This window comes from Rana temporaria, chromosome 12 (genome assembly GCF_905171775.1).
Source record: "Rana temporaria chromosome 12, aRanTem1.1, whole genome shotgun sequence".
Taxonomy (NCBI): domain Eukaryota; kingdom Metazoa; phylum Chordata; class Amphibia; order Anura; family Ranidae; genus Rana; species Rana temporaria.
The window spans coordinates 146,315,930-146,334,984 of NC_053500.1; the positions used below are offsets into that span (position 1 = coordinate 146,315,930).

Sequence of the window (19,055 nt, forward strand, 5' to 3'; positions counted from 1 at the left end):
GTACTCCGTATCAATGATTACTTGACTGAAAGTATTGGTATTTGCCGATTAACAAAAAAAAAAAAAAAAACTATAAATAACATATTAATCGATATATAGTGGGGCAAGTCAGCAATCTAACACCGTGTGAGAATGCCCAATAGAACAGCCACCATTACAAATCTTGAGGATTGTGCGCACACACACAAAAAAACAAAAAAAAACAAAGTGTTTGTTGTCAGTAGGATGAGAATTACACAGGAAAAGGGGGAGGGGTGTCAAGTGCGAGGGGGTAAAAAGGATAGAACACAAAACAAAGTAGCTTTTAAAGAATCATTATATGCCATGGAAACATCAATGGCACCTTAGAACTTATACTGACAAAACCGTATCGGGAGGGGGGCCACCTCCATCCAAAAGCGATTTTTATTTTACACTTTAAGAGCCGACCTGTAGGGGGAGCATCTGGGTTTCTTCTTATAAACCTCCAGTCGCCATAAATGTAGGTGTAAGTCTTGCAGCCCTGGGTGACACCCTCACTTGGCTATGTATTTACTTGTTGCAAGGGCATGGGCGAGCCCAACACTAGAAACGGGGCGAGCCCAACCACTAGAAACGGGGCAAGCCCAACCACTAGGAACGGGGCAAGCCCAACCACTAGGAACAGGGCAAGCCCAACCACTAGGAACGGGGCAAGCCCAACCACTAGGAACAGGGCAAGCCCAACCACTAGGAACAGGGCAAGCCCAACCACTAGGAACAGGGCAAGCCCAACCACTAGGAACAGGGCAAGCCCAACCACTAGGAACGGGGCAAGCCCAACCACTAGAAACGGGGCAAGCCCAACCACTAGGAACGGGGCGAGCCCAACCACTAGGAACGGGGCGAGCCCAACCACTAGAAACGGGGCGAGCCCAACCACTAGAAACGGGGCGAGCCCAACCACTAGAAACGGGGCAAGCCCAACACTAGAAACGGGGCGATTTGCAGTGAACCGGATATCACTTTTGGTTGGAGCGGGGCCAACACTAGCAATGGGGCCAACACTAGCAATGGGGCCCAACACTAGCAATGGGGCCCAACACTAGCAATGGGAGATTGGCCTGTAGTGTAGGGCTTGGCCAACACTAGCCATGGGGCGGGGCCAACACCACTAACAATAGGTGATTTGCAGCAAACCGGAATATCACTTTTGGTTGGAGTTGGTCTGTAGTGTAAGCCGAGCCCAACACTAGCCATGGGGCCGAGCCCAACACCAGCCATGGGGCCGAGCCCAACACCAGCCATGGGGCCGAGCCCAACACCAGCCATGGGGCCGAGCCCAACACTAGCCATGGGGCCGAGCCCAACACCAGCCATGGGGCCGAGCCCAACACCAGCCATGGGGCCGATCCCCCCACACCTAGAAATGGGGGCTGATCCCCCCACACCTAGAAATGGGGGCCGATCCCCCCACACCTAGAAATGGGGGCCGATCCCCCCACACCTAGAAATGGGGGCCGATCCCCCCACACCTAGAAATGGGGGCCGATCCCCCCACACCTAGAAATGGGGGCCGATCCCCCCACACCTAGAAATGGGGGCCGATCCCCCCACACCTAGAAATGGGGGCCGATCCCCCACACCTAGAAACGGGGCCGATCCCCCACACCTAGAAATGGGGCCGATCCCCCACACCTAGAAATGGGGCCGATCCCCCCACACCTAGAAATGGGGGCCGATCCCCCCACACCTAGAAATGGGGGCCGATCCCCCCACACCTAAAAATGGGGCCGATCCCCCACACCTAGAAACGGGCGATTTGAAGAGAATCGGAATATCGCTTTTGGTTGGAGTTGGCCTTTAACCTTAAAAATGAAATAAAAGGTGGTGAAAAGGGAAGCAAACAACCAGCACACATTCTTATGACGTGAAATTGAACCCTGTAAGAGAAACCAGAGGAATAGAAAGGATATTTTTGGGGGGGGAGCCCTTGTAAAGCCCCCCCCAAAGCTTGTTTGCATTTCTTGGCAAGCGAGGGGCGCACATTGTCGTTGTCTCCCCCGTGATCCGCCTGCTGCGTCGGAAGCCTCCGCGGGCGTAGCGCGAGGAACAGTGAGGTGCGGACGCTTTGGAACGATGATCCTTTGTGCCCTTTTTTTGTCTTTTTGAGACGATTGCCACAGCCAGTCCACAGCACAAACAGCAAACCAGGACACGAGAAGAGGGGGGAGGGAAAAGTAAAGCGGCGTCCGTGGCGTCACAAAGCATCCAAGATGGTGGCAGCCAGAGATTATATTGCGCATCCTCAGTTTTTTTTTTCAGCTCAAGTAAACAGATGAACCCTCTTTTTTCCTGCGTGGAGGCCACGCCCCCTTCTTCTCAGGCAGTGAACAGGTTAAAACGAAGCGGCTTTTTTTTGTTCTTTGTAACTTTCAGCAGAGAAACGACAACAAATAAAGTTTTTAGCAAGTCTGCTCTCTGCCTCCTGCGGCTCATACAGTGAGCGGGAGCATTCCGGGCGGGGACGGGGGCCGCGATCCATGGATGCCTGGAGGGTCGTAGCCGTTCATTGCCCTGCAGACAGAAAAGACGGGGTCACTACACCGAGAATTCACAACCAATCGTTTCCTCAATGGAAGAAACTCCGACCACAAAAGCCGGAAATTCACAGAGAAATAGCAAAGGACTCAAAAATAACAAAACATTTTTATATTAAAAAAAGTGTCAGAACCCCAAAAAATGTTACCTGACATGCTGGAGAGATAAAGCTGAACTCCGGGAATGTGATTACCCCCTCCCCCTCCCCCCACACACACTGCAAGGGTTCAATAATCAATGGGCCGGGAATTGTCTGGACTGTGTCAGTGGGAAGAATAGTGCCCCACCCCTCTACAGGTAGAGGACCAGCGAGATCCCCCCCCCCCCCTCTACAGGTAGAGGACCAGCGAGATCCCCCCCCCCCCCTCTACAGGTAGAGGACCAGCGAGGTGCCCCCCCCCCTCTACAGGTAGAGGACCAGCGAGGTCCCCCCCCCCCCTCTACAGGTAGAGGACCAGCGAGGTGCCCCCCCCCCCCTCTACAGGTAGAGGACCAGCGAGGTGCCCCCCCCCTCTACAGGTAGAGGACCAGCGAGGTCCCCCCCCCCTCTACAGGTAGAGGACCAGCGAGGTCCCCCCCCCTCTACAGGTAGAGGACCAGCGAGGTCCCCCCCCCCTCTACAGGTAGAGGACCAGCGAGGTCCCCCCCCCCCCCTCTACAGGTAGAGGACCAGCGAGACCCCCCCCCCCCCTCTACAGGTAGAGGACCAGCGAGGTCCCCCCCCCCCCTCTACAGGTAGAGGACCAGCGAGGTCCCCCCCCCCCTCTACAGGTAGAGGACCAGCGAGGTCCCCCCCCCCCCTCTACAGGTAGAGGACCAGCGAGGTCCCCCCCCCCCTCTACAGGTAGAGGACCAGCGAGGTCCCCCCCCCCTCTACAGGTAGAGGACAAGCGAGGTCCCCCCCCCTCTACAGGTAGAGGACAAGCGAGGTCCCCCCCCCCTCTACAGGTAGAGGACAAGCGAGGTCCCCCCCCCCTCTACAGGTAGAGGACCAGCGAGGTCCCCCCCCCCCTCTACAGGTAGAGGACCAGCGAGGTCCCCCCCCCCTCTACAGGTAGAGGACCAGCGAGGGCCCCCCCCCCCTCTACAGGTAGAGGACCAGCGAGGCCCCCCCCCCCTCTACAGGTAGAGGACCAGCGAGGTCCCCCCCCCCTCTACAGGTAGAGGACCAGCGAGGTCCCCCCCCCCTCTACAGGTAGAGGACCAGCGAGGGCCCCCCCCCCCTCTACAGGAGGACCAGCGAGGGCCCCCCCCCCCTCTACAGGAGGACCAGCGAGGGCCCCCCCCCCTCTACAGGAGGACCAGCGAGGGCCACCCCCCTCTACAGGAGGACCAGCGAAGGGCCCCCCCCCCCCCTCTACAGGAGGACCAGTGAGGGTCCCCCCCCCCTCTACAGGAGGACCAGTGAGGGCCCCCCCCTCTACAGGAGGACCAGTGAGGGCCCCCCCCTCTACAGGAGGACCAGTGAGGGCCCCCCCCTCTACAGGAGGACCAGTGAGGGCCCCCCCCTCTACAGGAGGACCAGTGAGGGCCCCCCCTCTACAGGAGGACCAGTGAGGGCCCCCCCCTCTACAGGAGGACCAGTGAGGGCCCCCCCTCTACAGGAGGACCAGTGAGGGCCCCCCCCTCTACAGGAGGACCAGTGAGGCCCCCCCCCTCTACAGGAGGACCAGTGAGGCCCCCCCCCCCTCTACAGGAGGACCAGTGAGGGCCCCCCCCCCTCTACAGGAGGACCAGTGAGGGCCCCCCCCTCTACAGGAGGACCAGTGAGGGCCCCCCCCTCTACAGGACGACCAGTGAGGCCCCCCCCCTCTACAGGAGGACCAGTGAGGCCCCCCCCCCTCTACAGGAGGACCAGTGAGGCCCCCCCCCTCTACAGGAGGACCAGTGAGGCCCCCCCCCCTCTACAGGAGGACCAGTGAGGCCCCCCCCCCCCCTCTACAGGAGGACCAGTGAGGCCCCCCCCCCCCTCTACAGGAGGACCAGTGAGGCCCCCCCCCCCTCTACAGGAGGACCAGTGAGGGCCCCCCCCCTCTACAGGAGGACCAGTTAGCCCCCCCCCCTCTACAGGAGGACCAGTTAGGCCCCCCCCCCCTCTACAGGAGGACCAGTTAGGCCCCCCCCCCCTCTACAGGAGGACCAGTGAGGCCCCCCCCCTCTACAGGAGGACCAGTGAGGCCCCCCCCCTCTACGCAAAAGGGAGACTAAGAACGGTTAGACGTTCTTGAGAGGCATCTATACCGTTACTGGAGGAGGATCAATCAGAGTTGCCGATCAATAAATTATCATACACTCAATCTTATAATCATCTTCACCACCAAGGAGGAGGAGGAGAGGTTCAAATATTCTGCATTTTCATTCTAACACAGCGCTGTAAACAGACATAAAACTCGTATCCGGATAAAGGGAGGAGGATGCAGAGAATAAATGGCCGGTGCCATACAACCATTTATAGGAAGTGACATCGCAGGCTGGGAAGAAGCTGTGCTTATTGCTGCATCCTCGGGGGCGGGGTCTGCTTAATCTAAACACAGGGGAGGAGGGGCTCTGTTAGAATGAAGTCACAGACAAATGCAAAATTATCACAGAGAGCAGAGAGTTCAGAGTCATCAGAATGTTCTCATTATAACCCTCCCATCCCCCACATGAGTGAAGCACAGTACCCAGCAAAGCCAATCAGAATTCATCTTTCACAGACGTATCTAAAGCCAAGAACGAGAATCTAGTTTTGCATGGCAGCCCAACCAGTAACATTTCCTGTGCTAGAATGACAACGCTCAGTTTACTGTAACTAAGGAGGAACTGCGTTGTCACCCCAGGCCAGCAAGTGTGTTAGGACTACAGAACACCTTCCCCTGTCCCCGTGATGGGGGAAGGTGTTCTGTAGTTCCCAGATGAACTGGGCAGGGCTAGAGATAAATTCTGCAGAGCGCAGAGGAAATTGCAAACTCATCGATTTTCTGGCAGGATCAACAAGTATTTTTTTTTGCACTCATTAAATAGATATAGGAATACAAGCAGCAATGGTGGGGGGGCGAAACGACACACGGGCGCCGGGTGCAGGGGAAGGGGGCGACGACACACGGGCCCCCGGGGGACAACGACACGGGCGCCGGGTGCAGGGGGACGACACACGGGCGCTGGATGCAGGGGAAGGGGGCGACGACACACGTGCCCTGGGTGCAGGGGAAGGGGGCGACGACACACGGGCGTCGGATGCAGGGGAAGGGGGCGACGACACACGGGCGTCGGATGCAGGGGAAGGGGGCGACGACACACGGGCGCCGGATGCAGGGGAAGGGGGCGACGACACACGGCGTCGGATGCAGGGGAAGGGGGCGACGACACACGGGCGCCGGATGCAGGGGAAGGGGGCGACGACACACGGGCGCCGGATGCAGGGGAAGGGGGCGACGACACAGGGGCGCCGGATGCAGAGGGGGGGGGGCGGGCACGGCGACACAGGGGCGCCGGATGCGGGGGGGGGGGGGGCTACGACTCACTGAGTCGGTGCCAAGGTAAGGGGCACGCACCAGCGCGGGATCCACAATCTCCATACCGCCGTACCTGGAAATAGGTCTCCATAACCCCCGATAACTGGTCATCTTTATAAAGTACGGGGCGCCCCTCCCTCCTTTGTATTGGACGGGGTCAGACACTCTTTTTACGTGAAAAGCTCTTTTGAAAACAAATCTGCACAAAGTACAGGAAGTGACAAGTATAAAATAAGCCTGCGATTCCCGGGGACACTTTTATTCTTGGCGACTCAGCCTTGCCGCATGCAACAAAGAAAGAAAGCAGCAAGGTCACGGAGCTTATAATAGAGACAGACGAGGACGACACGGAGCCAATTACCGGAGGAAACACAACGTTACACGTCATACCTTCCGACACTTCTACAGACGCAAAGCTTTTTATAAGCAGAGTTTTAACTCCTCCTAGACTGGAGGCATTCATGACTTCCGACAGCAAGAAAGGGTTTTTATAGTGAGTGATGGAGGAAATTTCCCTTCACTTCCTGTCCCATAGCCAAAACAGGAAGTGAGAGGAAACCTCCCTGCATGACGGGATACCACCAGCTCCCGACATCTGCAGTTTGGGCTTCTCCTGCCTCTCCCATGGCTTTGTCCCCCCCCCCCCCCCACATCTCCAGCAGCTCTCTCCCCCCCAACCTGCCAGTACATCCTACAGGGATTCTGATTGGTCAGCACCATCACATGGACGTTGCAGACCATTCAGAAGCCCTCTAGCCCATACTGTCAGCACTGCAAGGAAAGGAGAGAAAAGCTGCAGGGATTTCAAATCCTCAGACCGGTGAGGCGGCTCTTTTTGGCATCTGACAGCGGGGCATTGGGGCAATCTGGTACAGCGGAAGCATTTATCCCTCACCATTGAGCCTGAGCACTTCCTGTTTTTTTTACGTAGCCCACTTCCCAGTTCCTTGCACGCAGCCCGCTTCCCTGCACGCGGCCCACTTCCCGGTTCCTTGCACGCGGCCCACTTCCCGGTTCCTTGCACGCGGCCCACTTCCCGGTTCCTTGCACGCGGCCCACTTCCCGGTTCCTTGCACTTCCCGGTTCCTTGCACGCGGCCCACTTCCCCGGTTCCTTGCACGCGGCCCACTTCCCCGGTTCCTTGCACGCGGCCCACTTCCCCGGTTCCTTGCACGCGGCCCACTTCCCCGGTTCCTTGCACGCGGCCCACTTCCCGGTTCCTTGCACGCAGCCCACTTCCCCGGTTCCTTGCACGCAGCCCACTTCCCCGGTTCCTTGTACGCGGCCCACTTCCCCGGTTCCTTGCACGCGGCCCACTTCTACGGTTCCTTGCACGCGGCCCACTTCCCGGTTCCTTGTACGCAGCCCACTTCCCCGGTTCCTTGCACGCAGCCCACTTCCCCGGTTCCTTGTACGCAGCCCACTTCCCCGGTTCCTTGTACGCAGCCCACTTCCCGGTTCCTTGTACGCAGCCCACTTCCCGGTTCCTTGTACGCAGCCCACTTCCCGGGTTCCTTGTACGCAGCCCACTTCCCGGTTCCTTTTACGCAGCCCACTTCCCGGTTCCTTTTACGCAGCCCACTTCCCGGTTCCTTGTACGCAGCCCACTTCCCGGTTCCTTGTACGCAGCCCACTTCCCGGTTCCTTAACCTAGGCTTATGACATCATGCACAGCTCTCTCTCAAATGAGAGTTTGCCAGGAGGGGAGGGGGGTGAGTTATAAGAGGGACAATGAAAGCTGCAGAGCTGGAGGCGTGCCGCTGTGTAAATCCAGGAAGTGAACAGGCAGCAGCTTCAGCTGCCCACAGTTAAAATGGCTGCCGCCAGACTCCATGGAGGGAGATTTCTGCAGCCTATTTGGCAAGTACAGAATCACAGTCTATATAAAATAATATGCATTGTAAATAGGAAAATGTTCATAACTCTGCACAGGAAATACAAGCCATGTGAAGGGTGTATACAGAGGCGCCAACAACGCTGGTGTGTAAGTCTAATAATCCGAAGTGTGATCTTGTCTGCAATAATAATTTAAGGATCTCTTTATTCGGCCTCGCTCCTGCGTGTGAATAAGTCTGGGCGGAGCCGCCCACTAATAGGATTAGTTCTAACGAGGCACCAACAATGCGGGGGGGGCGGAGTAGCGCCAACGTGACCAGCCTGGAACTTGAGATTTATTTATTTGTCACGCTCGGTCTTATTTCCACCAGCTGGCCTCCTACCCAGAAGCGCAGGCAGGGAGTCTTACACGTCGTCTTATCCCATTAAAGTTATGTCATCGCATGCGAGACGCTCACAGGGCTATAGAAGGGCCAATGGGGGGAAATCGCAAAGCCTAAAGCAGCTCCAAATCCAATCACTGAAATCGCAGAGAAGCTTTTCACATGTTCCTGACGCTTTGTTTCCAGTCTTTCTAAATCTTCAGCTTTTCAAATATTTAGTGAAGTTCCTTGTTCAACCTCATCCTGATAAAGAGGAACGGCAGTCTGCTCACCTCATTTGTAATAAAAACATCTTTGCCGTTCTGAAGCTTCCCTCCAACCACATTGCATATTATTTTATATATCCTGCGATTCTGCACTTGCCAAATATGCTGCAGCCATTTTAACTGTGGGCAGCTGAAGCGGCTGCCTGTTTCATTCCCTGGATTTACACAGAGGCACACCTCCAGGTCTCATTTGCCCTCTTATGACTCATCTCCCCCTCCCTGGTAAACTTGGAGGAGGAGGGGAGGGAGGGAGGGAGGGAGATCATAAGTGGGCTGTAAAAACAAACGGGAAGTGGGGGGTGGGAAGGCAGCGATGGACAGGTGGGGGGGGGCAGCAATGGACATGTGGGGGGGGGGGGGAGGCAGCGATGGACATGTGGGGGGGGGGGAGGCAGCAATGGACAGGTGGGGGGGGGGGGGCAGCAATGGACAGGTGGGGGGGGGGGGGGGAGGCAGCGATGGACAGGTGGGGGGGGGGGGGGAGTCAGCGATGGACAGGTGGGGGGGGGGGGAGGCAGCGATGGACAGGTGGGGGGGCGGGGAAGGCAGCGATGGACAGGTGGGGGGGCGGGGAAGGCAGCGATGGACAGGTGGGGGGGCGGGGAAGGCAGCGATGGACAGGTGGGGGGGCGGGGAAGGCAGCGATGGACAGGTGGGGGGGGGGGGGAAGGCAGCGATGGACAGGTGGGGGGGCGGGGAAGGCAGCGATGGACAGGTGGGGGGGGCGGGGAAGGCAGCGATGGACAGGTGGGGGGGGCGGGGAAGGCAGCGATGGACAGGTGGGGGGGGCGGGGAAGGCAGCGATGGACAGGTGGGGGGGCGGGGAAGGCAGCGATGGACAGGTGGGGGGGGGGGAGGCAGTGATGGACAGGTGGGGGGGGAGGCAGCGATGGATAGGGAGGCAGCGATGGACGGTTCTCGCCCCTGTTGCTCTCACTTTTTTCTTACATATTTGATCACATACAATGCGTCTATCAGAGCAGACCGGTGTGCATGATCTGTCCGGTGTGCATTCTTGACGACAAGCCGACTGCAGACTCACTACACCAGAAAAATCGCACACAATCCTCACAAAGCTATGCGGCTAACAAGGCACTCCAATTTATCCAAACACACTTCTACCCCGCAGAGCTAACACTCCACTTAAGCGCTTCCAGCTATGGTCTGAGAAACAAGTAGGAGATGAACGAGGTGAATTCGCAGACCTACCCTTTCCTACAATGTCATATAAGTCCCGCCTATCAGTCGGCGGTGATAGGGGTGAGGAACGACTGTAACAATCCACTACATCACACATGTGAGGGAGAGAGAAGGGAGAATTGGGTCATCAGTGTCACTTTGTGCTTTATATAAATAATTGACTATGCCAACAATAAGGCATCCAGTCACCAGTTATCACCGCCGCGCCACATGCGTCACCCGTGCGTTATACAGGGCTGCCGGGAAACATTGCGACTTGAAATGTTAAAGACACATCCTCCACCTTCCCAACAAAGACCACCCAGGAAGATCAGACAGCTAATTAAATACGGACAGTACATTATTTTTTAATTTTTTAAAGTTCACACGAGATGTGGTGCGAATTCACGGCGGATTTGGTACTGCAACTAAAAATCGCAACCCGTCCATGCAAACCAATTGCGAAGGGTAGGTTAAGTTAACCGGTTAAGGACCGCCTCCGGCACATATGCGTCGGTAGAACGGCACGCTGGGCAGAGTAATGTATATTTACATCACTTTAAAATTCGCCCCTGTCACAAGCTCCGTGACCGTGGGACCCGCAGACTCGATGTCCGCCGGTGTCCCGTGATTGAATCACAGGGCTGCAGAACGAGGAGGGGGGGGGGGCAGCACGGTAGAGACCACAGTCAGTCTCCATGCAGGGTGTGCCAGACCTCTGTAGAGAGTCCACTGCTTCCACACACACAGCAAATAACCTTCTCTGTATCAAGCTGGAAGGGGAAAGGCTTTTCTACTCGGGCAGTGAGACTTTGCACACCTGGAGCTTGTTTAAAAGAATTTAGGGTTGGGTTCACACCAGGTGCAGTCCAGTGCGTTTTCAAAAAAAATGCATGCACAGCGTTTTCCATGCATTTCAATGGCCCTAGTTCATACCAGTGCAGTGCGTTCCAGTGCAGTCAACAAAAGTAAAGCATGCTGCTTTTTTTTTTTTTTGCATGGAAGGCAATGGGAAAATGGCAGAACGCATGTAAACGCACCAGAAACACTTATGTCCTGAACCGAGATGAAGGAAAATAAAGATAAAAAAACTGCACTCGAACGTATCAAAAACGCATGTAAAAATGCATCCAGAGATGGTGGTGTGAGCCGGCCCCTAAACTGAACGTTCAGTTAGGTTTTAATCTTTTGCTGCCACAAATTTTCACGAGAAATCAAAGACATTAGTATCACAAGGTAACAAGTAAAACGCGTTAGTCCCGTTCCAACGAATACGCCTTTAAGAGTTGTCTCAGCATCCTGAGCATCGCCATGAAAGCCTGATCGATGCTCATAACATGCCGACCCCACAGAAAAAAAGAAAGTTTGGACAGGATAAGCAGCAGAGAGGCGCCCCCCCCCCCCCCGCCATGCAGTTAGTGTGGCCGATGTGGAGAAAGGAAGGGATTGACGTTAAGTCACCCAGAACACCAGCATGCAACCTTATCGCTATGTTCAATTACCCATAAACAACGTGGGGAAAATGACCTTTTCCTGCCTAGTGGGGGGAAAAGAGAGAAAACATTATTCCGGCCCACCGGGACGGGGATTCCAGCCGACCTTCACTTACCTGACCAGGAGGAAATAAAAGCGCATCCAAAAGACACACCGGCTGGTGACAAATCTGCCGAGGACACATAGAAAGTACATACAAGTCTATTCCAATAAAATAAAGCCACAATATTTCTAGAGAGGGGAACTAAACCAAAAGGTGAAAATGTTACAAAATAAGGGGGGGCAACTAAATGAGGGGGGGCAACTAGCCCCGGGAAGTGGTGTGAAAATGGCAGTGCGATATTTTGGGAGCTTCTTAGAAACTGAAAGTTGAAATCTGGCTCCTGGGGGCAAAATATCCCTTTCCATAAAAAGACCCCCCCCCCCCCCCCCCCATCACATGTTCTCTTTAAAGTGGAGTTCAACCCAAAAGTGGAACTTCTGCTCATTTGTCCCCCCTGACACCTCATTTGGCACCTTTCGTACCTTCTCCCATCGTGGTCATCTTACTAACTCCTCCCCTTTACAAAGGTTTCTATGGCTACGACTCAAACACAGAGATGCTCCCCTAAGAAGTCTTCATTAGTGTCCCCCCAGCAGGTGTCCCCCATCAGAGTCCCCCCAGCAGGTGTCGCCCATTAGACAGTGGGAGGTATGCGCTCTTGTCAGTTGCCAGCGGAGAGAGCAGGCGGGATGGGGAACCGCAGCACCCGCTACATGCGCTCCGCCTCTGGACACAGACGAGGAGGGAGGGGAGCACTTTGGAGCTTCAGCGCCCCCACCTCTGCAGCGCCTGGGTGCAGAGCACCCCGTGCACCCTGCCTAGGATTGGCCCTGCCTCCCCTATCTCTCCCTCTATGCTTGCTCTCCCTCCCTCTATGCCCCCCCCCTTCCTTCCCCTCCCTCCCTCTATGCCCCCCCTTCCTTCCCCTCCCTCCCTCTATGCCCTCCTTCCCCTCCCTCCCTCTATGCCCTCCTTCCTTCCCCTCCCTCCCTCTATGCCCCCCCTTCCTTCCCCTCCCTCCCTCCCTCTATGCCCTCCTTCCTTCCCCTCCCTCCCTCTATGCCCCCCCCTTCCTTCCTCCATGCCCCCCACTCCCTCCCTATCCGCAGGCTGCAAAAATGTATGGGGGGGGGGGGGGTTACCGCACCAGTTGACACCAACCCTAGTGACGCCACTGCTGCGGGGACACACGTCCTTTTCAGCACTCAGCTCCTGACTTTTCAGGACTTTTCTCCACTTTGGGAACAGTGACGTCTATGGCTCTCTCCAGAGTAGGAAAAACCCCGGACCAAGACGCAGTCCCGATATACAAAGCCCCAAAGTGGAGTTCAGAGAAAAAAAAAAAAAAAAACACACAACTGTGTCTAAAGCTGGCCAGACGGTTTGAATCTTGGCCCCCGTTCAGCAAGAACTGGCTGAGATACGAACCATGTATGGCAGGGGTAGGGCAACCTCGGCCCTCCAACTGTGGTGAAACTACAAATCCCATCATGCCTCTGCCTTTAGGAGTCTTGCCTGTGACCATCAGGGTCTTGCCTGTGACCATCAGGGACTTGCCTGTGACCATCAGGGACTTGCCTGTGACCATCAGGGACTTGCCTGTGACTCTCATGGGACTTGCCTGTGATTCTCATGGGACTTGCCTGTGATTCTCATGGGACTTGCCTGTGATTCTCATGGGACTTGCCTGTGATTCTCATGGGACTTGCCTGTGATTCTCATGGGACTTGCCTGTGATTCTCATGGGACTTGCCTGTGATTCTCATGGGACTTGCCGATTCAAAAACAGCTAGAGGGCCGAGGTTGCCTCCCCCTGATGTATGGGCAGGCTGAATGTACCCCAAGTTGATCGATCAACTTGGGTAAAACCAGCCTGTCAGATTATTACTGTAAGCAGTACTCACCGTGTTCTTCTGGCCGGCTTCCCCCGCCGCCTCCTCAATGGCTCTTCAGGAGGGATCTCCCCCCCCCCCCCGCCGCCCCCCCACCCATTAACAGGGGAAATCAAGCCTTTTTTTTTTTTCAGTTGTAGGAAAGAAAAAAAAAGAAAAATCTCTCCGTCTATTGGCGGCCTGAATCCATACAGAAGTATGGCCGAGTATACAAAGAAGCTTGGAGAACACATGTATTTGGGTTGAAGAATATTGGCTACACATGAGTTATGCCCTGCCGGGGTCCAGGCAACTTTAGGTTTAGTTCCTCTTGAAATACGGTCTTATTTTAAGCACCGGTTTGACACATGCTTGTCACAAGCCGGTAACAGCCAATCCGGGAACAGAGAAATAAAATACGAAAGATAGAAAGGGAAGAGGCAGACACGAGTGAAGCGGTGATCATAGAACACCTTCTATACACACATTATGCCCAATAGGCAGACGTCCCACGTTTCCACTCACCCTTTATCGAAGAAGGATGTGTGCCCGGGGTGGGAGTACTTTGTTCCGCTGTTTACTATACTGCTTGTGCTGCTGTTACTGCTGTGCAGGCTCCCCGGGACGTAGGACTTGCGGGAGGCCTGGTCCTTGGCAAAGTTCCTGCATGCAGCAAGCTTGGATTCTAAGGCCTGCAGGGGAGGGAGAAGCAAGCAGGTTACCAGCAGAACACGGGATCCACCTCTCCACAGCTCTTCATTAGGCGTAATTATTATTTTTTTGCTCTTGATTAGGCGTAAAAAAAATGTTTGCAACTAAAAATTAACCCTCTACAAGCTGCAAAAAAAAGAAAACAAATTCTGTCTTTCTGGTGAGCTCTTCCAGAGGCGAGTAACTTCAGCTTAACCGCTTGCCGTGCGCCGCACAAGTTTTTACGTCGACAGAATGTCACGGCTGCGCAAATGGACGTATACATACTTCCCCTTTAATTTGCCGCCGCGTGGGCGCGCTCGCGACCCTGTCATGAGCTCCGTGACCATGCCCACGGGACCCGATGTCCGCCGGTGTCCCGCGATCAGGTCACAGAGCTGAAGAACGGGGAGGTGTCAGTGTAAACACAACACCTCCCCATTCTTCCTAGTGACACGTCACTGATCGTCTGTTCCCTCTCATCGGGAACAGCCATCGGTGAAGTGTCACTCGTAGCTACGCCCCCCTAAGCTAGAATCACTCCCTAGGACACATTTAACCCCTTCAGCTGCCCCTACAGGTTTCACCCTTTCACTGCCAGTGTTATTTTTACAGTAATCAGTGCATTTTTATAGCACTGATCGCTGTATAAATGACAATGGTCCCAAAATGGTGTCAAGAGTGTCCGATGTGTCCGGCATAATGTCGCAGTCACGATAAAAATTGCTGATCGCCGCCATTACTGGCATTAAAAAAAAAAAACATTTATTAATAAAAATGCCATACAACTATCCCCTATTTTGTAGACGCTATAGCTTTTGCGCAAACTAATCAAACGCTTATTGCGATTTTTTTTTACCAAAAATATGTAGAAGAATACGTATCGGCCTAAACTGAGGAAAAAAATTGTTAAAAAAAAAAGGGATATTTATTATAGCAAAAAGTACAAAATGTTGCTTTTTTTTCAAAATTGCCGCTCTATTTTTGTTAATAGGGCAAAAAATAAAAGCCGCAGAGATGATCAAATACCACAAAAAAAATAAAAAAAAACGTCAATTTTGTTTGGGATCAATGTCGCACAACCACGCAATTGTCAGTTATAGCGACGCGATGCCAAAACGCAAAAAAAGTAGCCCGGTCATTTGGCAGCCAAATCCTCCGGGCTTGAAGTGGTTAAATAAAAATGTTATTCTTTAAAAATACTTTTTTTAATCCAATACATTTTTTTTGTGACATAAAAACATTACAGGTCGAGTGTACAGAATACTGAGCTGTACAATCGCTGTAAACAGTCAGCAGTATATCCGAGGAAGGCCCGGGACGTGACGATCGGTCTATACTCACACCAACTTTCCTCAAGAGATCCCCCACAATGTTAAGTGCAGATATCCTGGCGGACGGAGTCAGGGGGGTGGTACCGAACCCGTTGGGTATACCTAGGAGAAGGAGAAAATGTCAATGTTACAGTAAAGTCCGGACTTTGCTCAGGAAGGACGGTAAGACCCGGACTCTGGAATGAACTCCGGGAACCGGCACTAAATAATAATCTCAGATCTGTGAAGCTTTCCTGCTGGGAGTACTGAGAATCTTCTATTCCCGATAAGCCGGGTGACCTCACACAGATAAACGCCTGGAAATATGATGATGTCATGTTGATAACGCAGCCGATCTCAGGTGTCCCAATCATTTATTTAAAGTGAACGATAAGGAGCCACATGACCAACATTGCTCAGAACTCCTAAAGCTACTGAACTACCCAACGTCTGAAAGCCAGAGTATAGGAAGGGGCCCCCCCAACAATTATAGGGGGGGGGGGATTTACTAAAACTGGTACACACAGAATCTGCGCAGGGAGACCAGCTTGTCAAAACTTAAGAGTATGGAAATATTAATGGAGCTCGGGTGAGCAGAGAGCTGGTGACCATCAGTCACTGGCTCTCTTATTTGCCCCTCCCACACTCACTGGAGCGCTGGGCTGTGGAGGGGGCGGGAGCAGCTGGCTCCGGCTGTGCCCCCATCCCCTCCCCCTATGCTCACTGGAGCGCTGGGCTGTAGAGGGGGCGGGAGTGGACGGCTCAGGCTCCCTGCTCCCTCCTTCCCATGCTCACTGGAGCGCTGGGCTGTAGAGGAGGTGGGAGCAGCTGGCTCCGGCTCTGCCCCCATCCCCTCCCCCTATGCTCACCAGAGCGCTGGGCTGTGGGGGTGGGCGGTTCACGCTCTCTGCTCCCCCCCCCCCGGAGCGCTGGGCTGTGGAGGGGGTGGGAGCGGGCAGCTTAGGCTCTCGGCTCCCTCCCCTCACTGGAGCGCTGGGCCGTAGAGGGGGTGGAAGCGGCCAGATCAGGCTCTGCCCCCATCCCCACTGGAGCGCTGGGCTGTGGAGGGGGTGGGAGCGGCCAGCTTAGGCTCTCGGCTCCCTCCCCTCACTGGAGCGCTGGGCTGTGGAGGGGGTGGGAGCGGCCAGCTTAGGCTCTCGGCTCCCTCCCCTCACTGGAGCGCTGGGCTGTGGAGGGGGTGGGAGCGGCCAGCTTAGGCTCTCGGCTCCCTCCCCTCACTGGAGCGCTGGGCTGTGGAGGGGGTGGGAGCGGGCAGCTTAGGCTCTCGGCTCCCTCCCCTCACTGGAGCGCTGGGTCGTAGAGGGGGTGGAAGCGGCCAGATCAGGCTCTGCCCCCATCCCCACTGGAGCGCTGGGCTGTGGAGGGGGTGGGAGCGGCCAGCTTAGGCTCTCGGCTCCCTCCCCTCACTGGAGCGCTGGGCTGTAGAGGTGGTGGGAGCAGCTGGCTCCGGCTCTGCCCCCATTCCCTCCCCCTATGCTCACTGGAGCACTGGGCTGTGGGAGTGGGCGGTTCGCGCTCTCTGCTCCCCCCCCCCCTGTAGCGCTGGGCTGTGGAGGGGGTGGGAGCGGCCAGCTTAGGCTCTCGGCTCCCTCCCCTCACTGGAGCGATGGGCAGTGGAGGGGGTGGGAGTGTCTGGCTTTGCCCTCATCCCCTCCCCCCATGCTCACCGGAGCACTGGGCTTTGGTGGGAGCGGCCGGCTCAGGCTCTACCCTGTCCCATCCCTACACCCCATGCTCACTGTAGCGATGGGCAGTGGAGGGGGTGGGAGTGGCTGGCTCTGGCCTCATCCCCTCCCCCCATGCTCACTGGAGCGCAGGGCTGTGGAGGTGGTGGGAGCGGCCGGGCTCAGGCTCACTGTAGCGATGGTCAGTGGAGGGGGTGGGAGTGGCTGGCTCTGGCCTCATCCCCTCCCCCCATGCTCACTGGAGCGCAGGGCTGTGGAGGTGGTGGGAGCGGCCGGGCTCAGGCTCTACTCTGTCCCATCCCCCCTCCCCCCATGCTCACTGGAGCACTGCGCTGTGGAGGAGGAGAGAGCGGCCGGCTCAGGCTCTCTGCTCCCCCATCAAGCTCACTGGGCTCTGCCCCCATCCCCACCCCCATGCTCACTGGAGCGCTGGGCTGTGGAGGGGGTGGGAGCGGCCGGCTCAGGCTCACGACCTATATTACCTCTCAAGAAGAAGAGGATCTGGGCTACCCTGTGCAAATCTACTGCAACAGAGGAGGTGAGTATAACAGGTTTAATATTTTTATATGAAAATAAATTTCAGCCTCTTTCTGGCTGGAAGATGTCCGGCATCATCTAGCCTTTCCTGCCCAGCCCGACTGTCCCTGAACCCGACCCCTTTTCATTCAATCATGAGACACGTTGAGGTCTCTTAAGATGAATACTGGGGCGCGGTGCTGTGATATTTTCAGGAAGTCATGTACAGAACCCTGCTGGCCCAGGGAGTCCCAAATAAGGAAGGTTACAAAAAGATTTTAACATTTTTATTAACGTGTTAAGGAAGAGGGGGTGGGGGGTGCCAGGGATGGTAAAAAATAAATAAAAAAAACAGCTTCACGCTTTTGTCCTCCAGCCCGGCGATCAAGAGATGACATTACACAAAGGAGGCGGGGGGCACTGACCTTTCGGAGAGGTAAAACTGTTGTCTGAGATTTTGCCCACGGGCGTTGCGGGTAAAGACAGGGACGCCTGGACGGCCGAGTCGGTCTTCTCGCAATCCAATGTCGGAGAACTGGGAGCGGATTTTCTCACGTCCGTCTGCCTTTCACGTACGGCCAATTCCTGCCTTAAATCTGCCGCAAAAGAGAAATAAAAAACAATAAAAAATAAAATAAAAAAATTCACATCTTAAGCCCCCCCCCCTATGTAAATTACATGGAAGGCTTTCTCTGAAGAGACTTGGATGATGAAAGAGCCATCTGTTAAAACTTTCCTGAAAAACACAAATAATCCTCTTTGTCTGGACGGCGGCCCAGTGTGAGCCGAGCGAATGTGACAGCAATGTGATCGACGAGAGCGCCAGAGAGAGGAGAAGGGCAACAGACCTTCAGTCATGGGGATGATCGGTGCTTCTATAAATCACACTCGCTACTTATGAGATTCTCAACTCTAAAGATTTCTTTGCAATATTAAAAAACAATGAATAAATGGTGTATATTCCATGCCGGCCATAATCACTCATCACTACGGGATTCCTTCTCTGTATTCTGCAATAATCTGGGTTCATCCTGCTGCTCCCCTTCTGTCCATGTCCCCAATGCGGATAGGGATTTTTAAGAGCCGTGTTGGCAGCTCTGCACATGCTCAGTTCTCAGTGAGTTTCTATGCTGAGCATTTCCTCCCTATCACATCTGAGCAGCCCATGTGACTTATAGAGTCACTCATGTGGGCGTATACACGATGACAGGCCACTCCCTCCTCTCTTCCATGCCCACTAACCAGCTAAACACAATGTGGGCGGGATATTACATGTGGATTAATTCTTTTTTTTTTATTATCAAATTTTATTTTAAAGTTAAACATATCAAGTCGTTCTTATCCGCTGGCCGCCCGCAGATACTTCTGCAGCGTGGCACGGGCAGGCAAAAGGACGTACCTGTACTTCCCCTTTAATAAGTATATGTTGCAGGCGCGCGCCGCGATCTTCGCGAGCGTGCCCTGCGGACTTGATCGCCGCGGTCATACCCGCGATCGTCTCACGGGGAGATGTCAGTGTAAACACAACATCATCTCCCCGTTCTGCCTAGTGACACTGTCGCTGATCGTCTGTTCCCTCTCATCGGGTACACGATCAGTGACGTGTCACAGTGAGCCATGCCCCCCCTACAGTAAGAATCACTCCTTAGGGAACACTTAACCCCTATAGTGCCCCCTAGTGGTTAACCCCTTCACTGCCAGTGTT

At 55.0% G+C, this 19,055-nt stretch overlaps 1 protein-coding gene across 3 annotated transcripts in view; it reads right to left on the reverse strand.

The window, feature by feature from the left end:
* Positions 1 to 2,280: 2,280 nt before the first annotated feature.
* The window catches only part of NDEL1 (nudE neurodevelopment protein 1 like 1), a 47,383-nt gene continuing 30,608 nt past the window's right edge, over positions 2,281 to 19,055 (reverse strand). For 2 of the 3 annotated variants that reach the window (XM_040331137.1, XM_040331136.1), the window contains exons 6-9: positions 17,776 to 17,946; positions 15,160 to 15,251; positions 13,651 to 13,817; positions 2,281 to 2,535 (exon numbers count right to left, since the gene is read on the reverse strand). In XM_040331137.1, coding sequence (XP_040187071.1) covers positions 2,454 to 2,535; positions 13,651 to 13,817; positions 15,160 to 15,251; positions 17,776 to 17,946 — 512 coding nt within the window. In that variant the 3' untranslated portion in view covers positions 2,281 to 2,453. Of the gene's footprint in view, positions 2,536 to 11,219; positions 11,255 to 13,650; positions 13,818 to 15,159; positions 15,252 to 17,775; positions 17,947 to 19,055 lie in introns of all 3 variants that reach the window. The other variant, XM_040331138.1, reaches the window with a different exon arrangement.